The following is a 16,366-nucleotide window of genomic DNA, read 5'->3' as shown; positions in this document are numbered from 1 at the left end:
CACGGAGTCAAAATGGCGACCTTGACTTAACTTATTGAAATAACTAAGAAGAAGAAGATTGAAATAACCGTCAGATAGCACTGATAGATCCAATATCCGACTGTAGATGTGAGAGAGTGGGGGGATTGCTATTTTACCAAAGCCACCCCCCAACCAAAGCCAAAGCCAAAGGATATCAACTGATCAATATATTATATTTAAAGTTCAAACCTCCTGATAAAGAACTTTCTGAAGAAGAGATTTGAAAGTTATGATATTTTGGTTTGATGGTGGATGCTATAACTGCGGGTGGTATAACAGGGGGTGCTATAACTGCGGGTGGTATAACTTATTTTTGACGATTTTGAAACCTATCTTTGACGTTTTTCGGACCTATTTCACCGTTTTTCAGACCTATCTTTGTCGTTTTCAGACCTTTTTCTTAATGATTTTGAGACCTGTTTTTGACGTTTTTTGGACTAATTTCAGCGTTTTTCAGACCTATTTTTAACAATTTTCAGACCTTTTTTGACGTTTTTGGGAGCAATTTCACCGTTTTTCACACCTATTTTTGACGATTTTGAAACCTATTTTTGACGTTTTTTGGACCAATTTCAACGTTTTTCAGACCTATCTTTGTCGTTTTCAGACCTATTTTTAACGATTTTGAGACCAGTTTGATGGATTTTCCATGGTCCAGTGAAATCCTATCGATGGATTTTCCATGGTCCAGTGAAATCCCATCGATGGATTTTCTATGATCCAGTGAAATCCCATTGATGGGCTTTCTATGATCCAGTGAAATCCAGAGTCTTCTCATCGATGGATTTCTATGATGCAGTGAAATTCAGAGTTATCTCATCGATGGATTTCTATGATGCAGTGAAATTCAGAGTTATCTCATCGATGGATTTCTATGATCCAGTGAAATTCAGAGTTTTTCCATCGGTGGATTTTCTATGATCAGAGAAAAATGGTAATGAACTTTCGTGTTATGAAAAAGTGGTAATGAATTCCATCGATGGACTTTCCATGAAATCTCTATGAATGATCGATGGGATTTACTGGGAGCCCAACCCGGGAAACTGCACGTCTTATATAACTGCTATAAACTTGCATATAACTAAGTGCTCATAATCAAAGTAAACACAAACCTGACTTACATTGCTTTGATTGCAACGACCAGAGGCTTTGACTTAATCTGTCCTAATTTTCTTCTCCGTATAGTCATGATGTGGGAAAATACTTAATCACAAATTCGATTATAAACTTTTTATTGAATGTAAGCTTTAGTATAATATTCAAATCATTTCTCTCTGAAAAATTGTACATCACCGTTAGTTTTTCGAGCCGTCCGTCAATTCACAAGAATCAAAGGAACTGTTTTCTTTTCCTCCTTTAATTTTTGTTTACTTTTTCTTCAACCTGTGTGAACATAACAGAGAGCTTAAAACACTCACGTGCACATTTTAAAATGCCGAAAGTCTGCAGTGCCGGAAGTTAAAACACCAGAAGTTTCTACTTAGCCAGAAGTTGACTTCCGTTGACTTTCGTCAATTTAAAACGTGCGCGTTTCGTGTTTTAAGCATGGTAAAGTGACTCTGCAGAGGTCACTTCGAAATTCTGACTTAATATCTCGAACCGCTTCGCGGTTCTCGATAAACGCCAGAAGTTCTCACTGACTTCAAGCAGAGTCACTTAACCATTACTTCTGTTCTGATGATTCCTAAAAAAAAATAAAACAAGTGGAACTGAATCCATTACAAGTTATAATTCTCATCATGAAGGTGTAGAAATTTAAGTTAATTTCACGGGGATTAACCAATAAACAGTTCCGAATCAAAATTAAGGTAGTGCTTCGAAGGCAACTCTGTAAATGAAATCCATAAGTTTCAATCTGTGTTCCTCGCAATAACTCATCAATGAAAATCGGCTGTGAATTTATCGTCGAGTTGTCCGCTCTTGAGCTTATTTCTGTCGTCTTCTGTTTCGCTCTTCTATTTCCTGTCTGGTCATTTCGGCTGCCACTATTTTGGCCGCTTTCCTGTGGGTGACACAGGCTGCTATAGATATAATTAACACAGCTATCTGGCATACCAGAATGAACACAACCAACACAATCAGAGGCTGTAACAAGAACAATGGCAACAGATATTATGTATACTGCCATCGGAATTCTTCCACAAAACAGTTTTCGGACCTATCGTGCCACATCTATTCAGACAACCTGCAAGCTTATCAAGGCATTTAACGTTGACTTCGCTTAGTGTTAAATATTTACACATTGACCTTCCTCGGATTTTAGACAAGAAAAGAGTAGGAGAAATAGTAACCTGATCATACACCAATTAGCATTATTCGGATTGTTATAGAGTTCGGTTAGCAAGAGAAAATTTTAACTGCGGTTAGCAACTTTTACATGAAATGAAAAGAAGGTTAAAGTTTTTCGTTCCAATAGATCTTTGTTAAATGTGATGTTCTAGATGAGAACACAAAACTCTGATGATTACTCAAATGTTCGGGTACTAATGTTACCAGCTCCACTTAAATAGGCTGTAATCAACTTTTAGTGAACGTTTTTGACAATTAAAATTTATCAAGGGATTGAAGAGGTTGTTTTTCCATTGAGATCAGTCAAAAGTATATCAAGCAATTACCACCAGGGCCTACGCAAATGAGGTTAGCAATTGACTTCTCAATAAAACGTTTGTAACCGATATTTGTAAGAGAGAAATGGAAGTCTCAGAGCAGTAGCTGGCTTAGATTATCTCGTTTGATTGGTTAAAGGAAATGATTTAAACAATAAATCAAAAATTTGAAAACAAAATTCTAATATTTTTTTTACTTTTTTAATTTTTGGGCTGCTGGTTAAATCGGAATCAGTTGCCAACTGTGAAAAGCGCAATAACAAGAACTTAGAAACAGAGAAAGAGGGCATAAATTCTCAGAAGTTTTATTTATGTCTTTAAATTGATGAACAAGTTAAGATTACGCTTTTCTCAATGGCTGCAAACGAAAACTTTGACTTCAAAACATAACTTAACAACTTCCGAAAAATTGCTCGCGAAAAACCAGTGGGAGCTCAAATGTATTGCAGTCTGCTTCAGGGTCTTTATGTGTGTGTTCGGCAGTCTGTTTCAACTTACTCCCCTGTTCTGTCAGTTTATCAGTTGTTTCGTTTCCGTCTATATCCACTTGACTTGGGCACCAGATCAAGAGCGAGGTTATCCTTCCATCGTTTTATTATTTGACGAGTAATATTGCTTGTTCTTCCAAGTGGCTCTTGGGGAATTAGAGTAGCAGAGTTCTTCCATTTGATTTACTACGGAGAAAGAGTCAGTGATGACTTTCAACGATTTGAGTGGGTTTCTCTCTTGGCAGATTTTTAGAGCTGTGTTGAGGGTCACTAACTTGGCCTGAAATGACGAAGTTAAGACACGGCTGGTCTTGCAACCTAGATTCTATCGTCACCAGCTACGATGAAGGCTCCTGCACCGCCGTTCCTGCTGCTTTAAACTGCTGATCCATCTGTGTATGCTGTTTCTTCAATTGGCTCTGACTTTAAGATCCTGACGAGGGTTTGGCGCCTCGGGGCATCTGGTGATCGATTTTAATTGTGCCCGCTCGTTCGGTTTTGCACAGTGCCCCCTCCCAATGTTTCATAGATATAGATTCAGGAAAGGGGCTGTCTCAATTTTGGTTCCAAAGATGTTCTTCCAGGATTCCGTAGCTTGACTTCGCCAGCTTTGCTTAGCAGTCCGCTGTTGTACTAATTTTTCGGATCGGTTCCTTCCGGGGTTGGTAGTTGTTTAACGAAAGCAATTTATCGAATGCGATTGTCGGTTGTTGAGTGGTAGTACTTTGAAGGGTACTGAGCTAGGCTTTGTTCAGTACTTCCTGGCCATTTTGGAGGTTGCGCACCATGTTTCACATCCCCGTTGCTTTTTTTGTCTTCTCGTCTTCCCCCCCCCAAATGTTCCGCTTATTCTCGGTCATCAGTGTTTTGACCCTTGTGTCAGCTTTTTTTGTACTCATCTGGCTTGTGGTGTCGGTCCGGCTTGTGGCTGTCCCTCTCCCAATGTTTCATGGATTCAAAAAAGGGGGCTGCCTCAATTTTGGTTCCAAAGATGTTCTTCCAGGATTCCGTAGCTTTACTTCGCCAACTTTACTTAGCGGTCCGCTGTTGTACTTGGTTGTCGCTTGTTGAGTGGTAGTACATTGAATGGTGCTGACCTAGGCTTTTTTCAGTACTTCCTGGACATCGGTTGTCTTCAGCTGTCCCGTAATTGCTAGAACTTCAAATCTAGGTCTCTTTTCTAGCTCTCCTTTGCTTGTTTTTGATATTCACGGTTTCCAGGCACGTCCAGCGTTTTGAACTACTGTTCTTCACGTTGCAATGTACGTGCGGCGCAAGCTGTGTCGTACCCCCTGTCAGTGCCCGCGAGGATGTAGAGAACTATGCTTTGCTTGATTCTTTTCTTCATAAATTCTCTGACATGTGTGTTGAAGCATAGTTGTCTGTCATATTTTTTGCCCAGGAATTTTGGATTCTCTGTTTGTTTCAATCTCGTTTTGCCAATTCACAAGTTCAGTTTCTGTTTACTTTCTCTTTTGTTGGTAGAAGGAAGATGCATTCACATTTCTCTTTCATGATAGAGAGTTTTGCTTAGAGGCTCCATTCACTAACAAGATCAGGTGCTCGCTGCACTTCCTGACTGGCAACTCCGATGTCTGTGTTTTGGGCATAGACAGCAATATCATCGGCGAAGAGGCTCATGTGTAATTCTCCCTCTGTTCCTTCTTTATGTCGTCTATTTCAATTTAAAAAAATAGGGGTTGTGACTGATCCTTGTCGAAATCACTGTTCAAAGGTCTTGATCTTTTTTCTGTTGTTCCCAAACTGGTCATAAGCGAGGCGATTGCTTAACCACCTTCGGATCCACCGCACCATCTGCCGACTGAAACCTTTTTTGGTCAATTTCCACAGCAGGGCATCTCTCCATAAGGTGTCGTATGCTTTGCTATAGTCAATCAACGCGAGAACCGTCCTGTCTATGGGTTTTTGCTGGAAGCCATTACTTATCTGCTAGGAGAGTCGTATCAGCTGGTCTTCTGTCGATCTCCACATCCAAAAGCCTGCTTGATCTTCGCACAGCAGAATGTTGGTATCAAGGTGATACTTCATTGTCTCACAGATCATTCGCTCCATGACATTGCCAATAGCCAATGTTAAGCCTACACGACTCTAGATTCTCTAAATTCTTGTTTTTCTTCGGGCTGGATTTTATATCCGATGTTCGCCACAATTGGGGATCTATGCTCTTGTTCCACACTGTGTTGGAGAGGCCCAGCAGTGTTGTTTTTGCTACTGGGCCCAGTTGTTCAATCTTTTTAGGATGGATGTACCCGGCAGCTTTGTTTGGTTTCAACTGGGTCAATGCTGCTTCCAATTCCTCCATTTTGAAGCTTTCTTCATCTGCAGATTTTTCGCCCAGGAAATCATTTGTCATTTCTTTGGGCCGCCTGTCATCCTTCCGTAGCTTGAGAATTCGAACTGACTTGTAGTAGCTGGAAAAGGCGTTTGGTTTCTCTCTATCTGTCTTACAGAGACTTCCATTGTGTAGGAGGGCTGTTCCTTTGCTGCTTATCCGAAGGCCATTTTGGAGATTGCGCACTATATTTCAGATCTGCGTTGCATTTTTTGTCTTCTCGTCTTTGCCCATCCAAATGTTCCTCATATTCTCGGTCATCAGTGTTTTGACCCTTGTGTCTGCTTTTTTGTACTCATTTGGCTTGTGGTGTCGGTCCGGCTTGACTTGGTCTCTATTCAAAATGACTTTCCTGATTTCCTTTGTGAGCCAGACTCTCTTAGTAGAGCCTACTTTCTTCAGTCCCATGTTCCTTTACCCAGCATTGATTATGGCGCTTCTGAACAGTTCTTCCGCTTCTGTTGGGAGTGATGTCTCTATCTGTTTAGCCGCATATTCCATATCTTCCCGGACTGACTTCCAGTCGGCATTCTTCCAATCCCAAGTAAAGCCGTCGTTAGGTTCCTGAGCTGCCGATCTTATGCGTATTGTGGTTATGCACTGATTGTGATCAGAGTTGAGGGAATTCAGTACCTCCCATTTGCTTCGCTCACAGATCCAGGATGGCATATTGTGCCTGCTTCAGTCCAGGAGGGGGGACTAAGTTCAAAAAGGAGGCTTCAAATGACAACATTATAGGTTAATATAAACCACTGTGACCCTTAATAAAAATTAAATTAAAAACGGAACCAATTTCGGCAGTTTTCAATTCATTTTTAGTAGTGAACTGCCGCCACTTGAATTCAGCTATCGAAATTCGTAAATGGGGGTGAAATTTAAGCCACCAAAATGTTTAGACCAAAACGGGCTTAAAAAATTCAAGGGCTTAAAAATCACTCCAAAACTCAAAACGATCAAGCAACAATTTAGATAAAACGAAATTGTTTACAATGATTGCTTTAAACTTCATTAAATTAATTTTCTAGTGATGGATTTCAAAAGCCGTTTAAAAATGTTGGTTTTAAAATTAATACGATATCGCGTTAATGCGATACAGCGAGATGATGATACCGCGTTAAACAAAAAATTTATTTCAAAAACGAAAATGTGTTCAAACACTCTTTCGTCCCTTTACTATAAATTTAAATTGAAAAATTTTGCGCCGGACAACTAATCAATTTTTTGCTCCCTTTACTTTTTTCGAACTTCAAAAATCACTATTTGCATTTAATTTCTCATTGACCTCAAAAGCCGTCGAAATGTGTGGACAGATTTAGATGTAAAAAAGGACAAATCCCTAATACAATTCAAGTTCTTTGGATAAAAAAAAATTTAAAAGCGATCCATAATAATTTTTCTGCAATTGCTTGATGCCTAGGAGCAAGTGATTACTAGGTTCTATATTATGCCTGTGAGTTGCTTATATGAATACATGATCATCAGTTGAAGCACTATGAGGGTTAACTGTAGGCACATTTTGAAATATTAATATAGAAATTTGCAAAAATTTATAATTTGATGCAGATGTAACACAATTATCGACCAATTTTGTGTTACAAAATGAACCAATTTTGCAATTATTCCTGAATTCGCTATTCACTTTCAAGCAGGTTTCATACGTCGTCACAAATTTTTTTTCACACTGCAATATAAATAAACCACGGCCGTTACATACCCAAAATAATGGTCTTTTCATAAATGGACCCCCAACTGTGGCAAAAAAACCTACTTACAAAGTTGTGCGTGTAGTCACTGGTAAGGTCGTCGTACACGGGATTGAGGGCCCCTTTCTCCATGACCTTTCGCTTTTTAGGATTCATAGGATCTTGCATGTTGTAACATTGATTGATAATTCTATCTGAATTTGGATTGAGCCTCACGAGAGGGTACACCTTCTCCGGCCAGGCACCGTACCTCGGCAGGTCAATATGGTAAACGTCAACGATTCCGATACAGCAAGTAAACGGAACCACTTTGTAGTCAACTAAACAGCGATCGAGTACGATAAGACTTAAAAAGTATGTTGGGTTGGTGGGCGGGGTTCAATATTGACCATAAATACTCATGATCCAACATTCGCCTTTTTCATCGCTTTTTTGTCGAGGGCTGTCTTTTCATACGTCGAAGAAGAGACCCGACTCTGAGTTATTTTTTGCTAATTTCTGTGCGGATGCTCACACAAAATTAAGGAACCACGAGCAAAACCAAAGAGCTTTCCATTGGGTAGTCTGACTTTTTTTGACTTTTAGTATTAAATTGCCGGCAATTGAGTTCAGCTGCTTGAAATTGTGATTGAGAGAGAATTTTAGATCACGCGAAACGCAAAAAGTCAAGGGCGTAAAAGTCACTCGGAAAGTCAAAATTGTGAAGCGAAAATTTTGCATAAAAAAGACACGCACATTTACAATAATTGCTATGAACTTCGTTCAAAAGCAATTAATAACTCAGATGTAGCAAGTAGGCTGTACAGCAAACTTTTTTGGCAGAATGGAACTAGATGATATAGCTATAGCCCCTAGTTATTAAAGAATTCAAAACTTGCAAGAATCTTGCAAGATTTGCAATTCTTTTGGACGGGTGTTAATGTTTTCTCCAAAATTAGTGTTCCAATTTTAAAAAATGGCATGGGTTTCATCGACATAAACATAAGTTTCCGACAGAGTCAATTAATCAGCTATAGTTTCTTTAAACTACTCGCGCGTTAGTCATAACGTCAGCTAACAGTTTTTAAATTTTTGCTTTGCATCGGGTCGAGGATTTTCTCTAAAAATAAAGGGGAAAAGAGTGTAAAGAGTGTAAAAAGAAGTTTTTTACACCGTTAGCTCTCTGCTTAATAATGGTAGAAGGATGTAAGTTAAATGTGTATATACGAAACATTTGATATTTATAATGTCACAAACATTTTTTCTCAATAAAACTTCTTGAACTGTAAATTTCAAGTGTGACCCTTGACTACACTGGCATGCTTGGGATACTAGCCTGTTCGAAATTTATACCAAGGCGTTTTTGTGTAGTCCCCAGGACCATTGACTCCACACACTTCGTATTTCATCTGGACTAGGTTCCAGGCCATTGAGTCCGGATTGGTCAGGAATTCTCCCTGGTATCTTTGCAGGCTGGAATACATACTGTCTTTCATCTCTTCCTTGTTTGCAAAAGCAGATAGTTGCACGTTGAAGATAATAACCAAGATTGCAGTCACTAAAAACTGTTTTAATCAAATCAAAAACGATTGGAATATGCTTGCCCGTTGCAGCAGACAGAAGATATTACTTACGAGATCAAAATCATCACCAAAACTTTTTAACAATTAGAAATTTCAAAATTATCTTCGAAACTTTTAACTATTAGAAGTATAGTACTAGCATTGCATAAAAACAAAAAGCGGCAGTGTAGAGTAAACTAGAAACTGAAACCTAAGCAGAATCAGAATTCAGATCTGCATACTGAACATGAAAGTTACCCAGTCTGTAATTTGCCAGATGTTGACTTTTGATCAGGTCATTTTTACTGACAAGAAGTGGATTCGGTTGCAGTTGAGTCTGATTAGAGGCAGTTTTGAGCGCAATTTTGTCTTAAGTGCAATTGGGTGCGATCAGAATTGAGTTCTGATCAAAGGGAATTTTGAATATTCCGAAAGTCTGCTCGGAGACAACATTAATGACACAAATGACTGAACAAGAGTCTGGGCCGAATCTGGGATGGGGTTGCAAAAAAGCAGATTTTGTTTTAACTCCAATCAGAGGTCACTTTTGTCTGACTCCTCTCACTAATTTTTGAATGCTTGACAGACACTCTAGTAGACCTGTTCTTACAATCATATCAAAACACTCAAGTACGTTATAAAATGCCGAAAGTCTGCCGTGCCAGAAGTTAAAATGCCCGAAGTTACTATATACAGAAGTTGACTTTCATTGATTTTCAGTCATTTTTAAACGCTAAGGATTAGCTTGTGCAATAATGTTGAAATTGCAATTTAATATTTTTTGAGTGTGTTATATCCTAGCGCACAACAGGTCGCAAGAAGTGAAGAACGTACCGCTCAATTCACTAACAGTGTTTTACTTTGGCTTAACATTGTTCTATTTTCAATATGGGCACCTCTTGCAGTTCACAAAGTAATTCAAGCGCTTTAGAAAATATAAACATAACCGACTAGCGTCGGATGAATTGCTCTCAAACGACGAACGAGCGGTTGGCTTCGGTAGTAGCCAGATGGGGCTTAGGGATGCCAGCATTAGGGGGATCGGAATGTGTGTATATATGTGTGTGAATGGGGGGTGGGCAAGCGTTGGGGGGGGGGGGGTCGAGCGATGGGGGTAGGGTTGCAGAGGCTATATGAGAGAGTGGTGCAAATCGACAGGCGGAGGAGGTGGAGAGGGTGAACAATGGGAGTGTTAGGAGGGAAGAATGGGGAGGAGGGTCAAAGCGCCCTTCGCACCATGAAACTGCTCACTAGAAACGGTTTTGGTGAATAGCATTCTTAGAGTATAGTAAGACTTAGGCTCACTCCCAGACGCACGTACTATATTTTTACAAAATTAGTTACTTTGCAATGACACGTGCTCTGTTGCTGAGGGGTTAACAAAGTCATAGAGTACGGGGGGGGGGGTAAACGAAAAAGATCCAAGAACTTAACGCATTCCGAACGCTACGTGTTTTTTTCCATTTTGAGGAGAAAATGTCTAATGGGTCAGACAAAAAGTCGGTCAAACGAAAAACCGCATAAAAACGACCACAGGACTAATATAATTGCTGCAAACTTTGTTTGAGAGTAATTAATTAAGGCTCCTACGATGATGACAAGTTATCTTTGCTGTACGGATTTTGAAAAATGAAATTCGGGTTTTTTTGCACCAAACAGAAGATAATTTATTCACTTTATGATAAAATCTGCTCCTAAATTGTGTTTCGTTCAAACAACGAAGTCACTGAAGACATACTGACTATTTTAATAAATGCAACATCACCGACTACGTCCCATAAATTGCTCTCAAATTAATGGGTGGACAAATCCATAGCCGCCCCCGCTTCAGTCAGGAGGCGTTTTTGTTGCTTCTTTTTTTTTGGGGGGGGGGGGGAGATTTTGCACAAGAAAGACACACACGTTTACAGTAATTTTTCAAATTTCGATTGAGAACAATTGCTCATTCAACCAATTTGTATTTGCACGTTTCTAATAGCTGTAATCTGATTGAAAATGCTGAACACACTATCTGTTTTTACACTTATGAAACATATACAAATACAATATTACAAGGCTAGCTAAGAAATCTTTAAATTTTTCGTCAAATAAATTACAGAAGGAAACAGGAGACGGTTACCGAGAAAAATTAAAAACAAATGAACACCAATTGACAAAGTAAAGAAATCTTTTTCATCGTTTCTCCAAATTTATTGATTACGTGGTTTTGGAAATCGATACATCAATGATGGTCATATGTTCCCCACTAATTTATGAAGAATTTTGAAGCACCAGTTTTCTCGAATTTCACCTTTGTTTATGATTCATCCTTCGTTCCTTATTTCTTTAGTTCATGTTTTTCCTCTGTTTTACTTTGGGTCAGCACATTCGCGTCCTTTCTATAATTTACATAACTGAAATCGCTACAATTTTTTTTCTTTAACTGCTTTTTTTTCGGCTCAATTCATTTCAAATAACACAATCTCTGCGGACAGGGAAAATGAACAATATCTCGAACTTTCTATTCTCAAAAAATTTGTCAATATTATTTAAACCAACTTAAATTGGTTAATTGCTGTTAAGAATTCCATTTTTTATTTTGTCGTCAAATGTCGCGCAAGGAGATGATCTCATTTTTTTTCGAAGTTCTACTGTAACAGTTACAATGCAATAATGTACTAACTTTCAGAACTAGTTTTTCTGAAGTACTGTCCCCATTATTAAATCTCTAGATTAGGGCGCTCGTTAACCGTCAGACCCAATCAGACAAAAACCAACCAAGTTGTTACACATTCATGGAAATATCAACCATGCTAAGACCCATGCAGACAATAATCACCCACAATCTGATTCATCCAGACAAAAATCAGCCATTATCAGAGACAATTTTATCCAGATTTTGACCAGCTACCTCCTTTGCGCTATAAAATAAGTATTCATCCCCCTCAATGTGCGTTTTTAATTGTTCAATGTTTAAAACTCACCTCAAATGTTGCCTTCGAATGAAATGGTCTGGAAAGTCTTTGAGCGCAATTTAGTCTGGACAATGGTATGAAAGTTGTCTGATATGTGATCACTTTGGTCTCGGACGGTCTGATCAGAGGCGGATTCGAGCGAAAAATAGTCTGATCAGGAAAAATTTTGAGCGCAATTGGGTCTGATCATAAACCATTCGGGCGCATTTTTTATTTCATTTTGCCTGCAATTGTTAGCTAAGAGATTTTGGCTCTACCATGAGGGGGGCATTGACTAAAAATAGGTACAGTAAATATCGACTTCGGTACCCTTTACAATTAACTTTTATTAATTGTAGACCAAGACGTTTTTGTGTACGTTCATCTATTCAGTCAAAATTATGCACCAATGCCATGCTAGATTTTTTTCAACACGGCTTTTTTCATTATCAATACTCTTAGGATTGGCTTTTCCTTAGTTGAATATATTACTAACATAGCCGGCAGATTGCCGGAATAACTGCGAAAGAATAGACCTGCGTGCCATATAATAGAGATAGAAACAGATACAGATCTAAATTGAACAAAAATTGACGCCGCTCAAACAACTAGGCTAAAAAACATTCAGCGATAAATTAATAAAGCTTGTTAAAATTGACTCCACAGAAGTCTCTTATTAGGGACCTTTACTGCACATGTGAGTACCTTTGACCTTAAACAAATTCCATTTAAACTTAAGTTTTAAAACGCAAAAGTCATTTTATTGAGTGAGGTAAGTCACGTATGATCAAAATCTAATCACGCAAATAACCTAAAAACTTTCGCTAAAGCGAGTGAGAAATGACGTCACACGCGCAACTGCCGTTATTGAGAGGAAGAAGTCATTCAAAAAATTTGACTTTTTTAGCTTTGCTGTGTGAACAAATGTAGAACGAAAAAAGAGCGTCAGACGACGAAACAAAAAACGTATCGGGACAAGTCCTGACGTACAATTCAAAGAATTTTCATTGACTAAACAGAAAACTAGACCAAGAATGGACTATGAATGGATTGGGAAAACCGATTAGAAAAAAATCCGATCCAAAAAACCGAAAAAAACTGTAAAAATCAAAGTGAAATTGCCCCCATGTGAACAAAAAACCACTAGCGAGAAAGCGAATTTTTGTTCAAACACGGTTTACTCACTATACTTTAACTTTAGAGCAAAAAAATTCACGCCGCAAAACCACTCGCTTTTTCGCTCCACTTCCTGTTTCGGCGTGACCAAAACCACTACTCCAATTTGGCTCCAAAAATCATGAAAATGTGTGAACAGATCTTAAAAAAAACATAGCCGGAAGAATTCCGGAAACGACTCGAAGGAGAAAATTGCCCATTCTTACGACTAAACAACTGAGCAACTATTGTGAAACCTGAACCTCCATAAATATCATGAAAAATTAAAGAAGAATAGAAACGGCATTCAAAAACAAATTGAACAAAAAAAACTATAAAAACATAAGTTTTTTTAACTTGAGTTTTTTATGGTACAAGGAAACATAATGCCGAATAAATTTCCTTTGCAATTAGAGCAAAGAAAAGCTCGCAAGTCATAAATGGGCAAGTCATAAAAAGATAAGAAACTTGTCTAAGATTAAAAAAAAGAAACCCTTCAAAAAATAAGAAAGATGGTTTTAAAATTTCTCAATTTTTCTGTCAATTTTCCTCAGAAAAAAATGAGTTACACCAAGAAATTTTTAGTCAAATGGTATCTGAATATTTTTTAACAGGTTTTTATCCAAATCCCACTTAAAGAATTAAAACAAAAAAAACAGGCAAAAAATCATTAAATTTCGTCTAAAAATCAGCAAAACTGATCAAAAATTTACAAATTAGCATTAAACTCAAATTTATTATACTTTTGGCAACACAACTAGGACAACTATTGTGAACCCTTAACCTCCATAAATGCCATTTCGTAATTGAACATACTCCTATCTCTCACTGAGAGGCTACAGGGTCTAGCATCAATACCAATAAGCATTATAGATGGTAACTAAAACTTATGATAACAAGTTCAAGTACCGGATATCTAAAAATGGGCTCTTTGGGTTTATACCGTTTCTATTTCTGACTCTGATTGTTCTTATACTGACTCTTTTTATTTTTAAATTGCTTTGCTGAGCAGCTGCTGTTTAAAAGGACTTGGAGCAGAATGACAGAAAAGTGAAACTCGCCTAGAAACGGCATTCAAAAACAAATTGAACAAAAAAACTATAAAAACATAAGTTTTTTTAACTTGAGTTTTTTTATAGTACAAGGAAACATAATGCCGAATAAATTTCCTTTGCAATTAGAGCAAAGAAAAGCTCGCAAGTCATAAATGGGCAAGTCATAAAAGGATAAGAAACTTGTCTAAGATTAAAAAAAAAGAAACCCTTCAAAAAATAAGAAAGATGGTTTTAAAATTTCTCAATTTTTCTGTCAATTTTCCTCAGAAAAAAATGAGTTACACCAAGAAAACTTTAGTCAAATGGTATCTGAATATTTTTTAACAGGTTTTTATCCAAATCCCACTTAAAGAATTAAAACAAAAAAAACAGGCAAAAAATCATTAAATTTCGTCTAAAAATCAGCTAAACTGATCAAAAATTTACAAATTAGCATTAAACTCAAGTTTATTATACTTTTGGCTACACAACTAGGACAAATATTGTGAACCCTGAACCTCCATAAATGCCATTTCGTAATTGAACATACTCCTATCTCTCACTGAGAGGCTACAGGGTCTAGCATCAATACCAATAAGCATTATAGATGGTAACTAAAACTTATGATAACAAGTTCAAGTACCGGACATCTAAAAATGGGCTCTTTGGGTTTATACCATTTCTATTTCTGACTCTGATTGTTTATATACTGACTCTCTTCATTTTTAAATTGCTTTGCTGAGCAGCTGCTGTTTAAAAGGACTTGGAGCAGAATGACGGAAAAGTGAAACTCGCCTAGAAACGGCATTCAAAAACAAATTGAACAAAAAAACTATAAAAACTTAAGTTTTTTTAACTTGAGTTTTTTTAATAGTACAAGGGAACGTAAAGCCGAGTAAAATTCCTTTCCATTTAGGGCAAAAGAAAGCTCGGAAAACAATGGGCTAGTTATAATAGGCCAAGAAACTTGTCTGAGACTAAGAAAAAAGAAAAACTGCAAAACTGCCGCTCGCTTAGAGAAAATTTTTTCACACATCAATTTCTCGCTCTCTCAAAAACAGCGGTATGAACAAAAACCACTCTCTTTTCGCTCCGAACTTAACTTTTGTTCAGCCCTTAAAATCACTCCAAATTTTTTCACGCGTTTCATTTCCCGCTTCAGAAATCACTCCAGTAAAATTGATTAAAAAAAAGGACTTCTCCAATACTCTTCTTCGAGTCGTAAAAAGACAGCGCCCCAATACAATTCGAATTCTTTGAATTGTAAAAAACCAAGAGCACCGCAATGTAGCTACGCTCAGCCTACAGCTTTGCAGCTATAAAAACATTATTTTTAAATAAACAGAGTATATTATAGCGATAATAAGAGAGTTGTCCAAATTTAAAATCATTCTTTAATAAGACTACTTCGGGCACACTTGAGTCTAATCAGAGATGATTTCAAGCGCACTTGATTCTAATCCGAGGCAATTTCGAGCGCAATTAGGTGTGATCCGAGGTGAGTCCGAGCGAACAGGAGTCTGATCAGAGGTGGTTTCCAGTGCACACTAGTCTGCTTATAGGCGGAATGGAGCGCACAATAGCCTGATCAAGATTAACATTCGTGCTCATGATAGTGTGATCAGAGGTCACTTCGGTCTGGGCCGTTCTGATCAGAGACGATTTTGGCCTGGACCTCAACCTGGGTTTCCTGCTTTTCCCCTAATATATTATGAGCCTCCATGATTGTCTTTTCCCCACCCCTATAATGGCGTATATAAATTGTAATGGAATACTATCCCTCATCGCATTACAGGCTCACTCATCATCTGGATCGGCAAAATTTGGCGACGAACCGAGAATAAAGACGAATCTGAAGAGAATGGCGAATTGAAAGCAACAATCGTCCACACAGTTTGACAACCTAAAATAAACATTTATTATAAGTCTTGTTCACATTAAAATGAACACAGTTTCAACTCCATCATCATCTCAACACTGAGAGCTTGGGTGCTAATGATCAATTTCTAAATGAGAGAACCGAGGCTATAATAAGAAGTTTTGTGACATTATGACATATGCCCTAGAGATTGAATTCGAAATAGATAACTATCTATCTCATGAACCAACAGCCAGGGCAAGTTCGATGCTAATAAACAAGACAATCAGCTTCACACGAGACTTTTCGATATAATTCTTGCAAAAAAATTTTTGATCATCGTTCCGCGAGTGATAAAAAAAGAAACGTACGAACATTAAACTGACCCATTGAGATAATTTTGGTCTTTTGAGGGCATCCCAGACCATCATATTATTGGAATAATTTTTCAATTTAAAGGAAAATTTGTGTAGGAAATTTTTTTCTGTAAAAGTTTTTAAGTTTTTTTTTAAAGGAGCTCTCTTTCACGTATTTAAAACAAGCTACAGGTGTTCCGAACACATCTCATGTTAACCACTAAGTTCTAACACGATCTTTGTTTCGAATTCAAGTTAAATTACAATTGCGGAAAATTTGAAAAAAAAGTTTTGAAAGTTTTTAGACATTTTTCCAGC

General features: G+C 37.7%; 1 protein-coding gene across 1 annotated transcript in view; it reads right to left on the bottom strand.

Annotated features, from left to right (window-relative positions):
• Positions 1 to 1,760: 1,760 nt before the first annotated feature.
• LOC142353264 (uncharacterized) overlaps positions 1,761 to 16,366 on the bottom strand; it is a 31,941-nt gene continuing 17,335 nt past the window's right edge. Inside the window, exons 3-5 of the mRNA XM_075405495.1 lie at positions 8,487 to 8,708; positions 7,241 to 7,491; positions 1,761 to 2,106 (exon numbers count right to left, since the gene is read on the bottom strand). Of these exons, the coding sequence (XP_075261610.1) occupies positions 1,948 to 2,106; positions 7,241 to 7,491; positions 8,487 to 8,708 (632 nt within the window). The 3' untranslated portion in view covers positions 1,761 to 1,947. The remainder of the gene's footprint in view (positions 2,107 to 7,240; positions 7,492 to 8,486; positions 8,709 to 16,366) is intronic.

Source organism: Convolutriloba macropyga, chromosome 14 (assembly GCF_964194025.1).
Source record: "Convolutriloba macropyga chromosome 14, txConMacr16.3, whole genome shotgun sequence".
Classification (NCBI taxonomy): Eukaryota; Metazoa; Xenacoelomorpha; order Acoela; family Convolutidae; genus Convolutriloba; species Convolutriloba macropyga.
The sequence above is the reverse complement of the archived record's forward strand: the minus strand, read 5'-3'. Positions and strand labels throughout refer to the sequence as shown.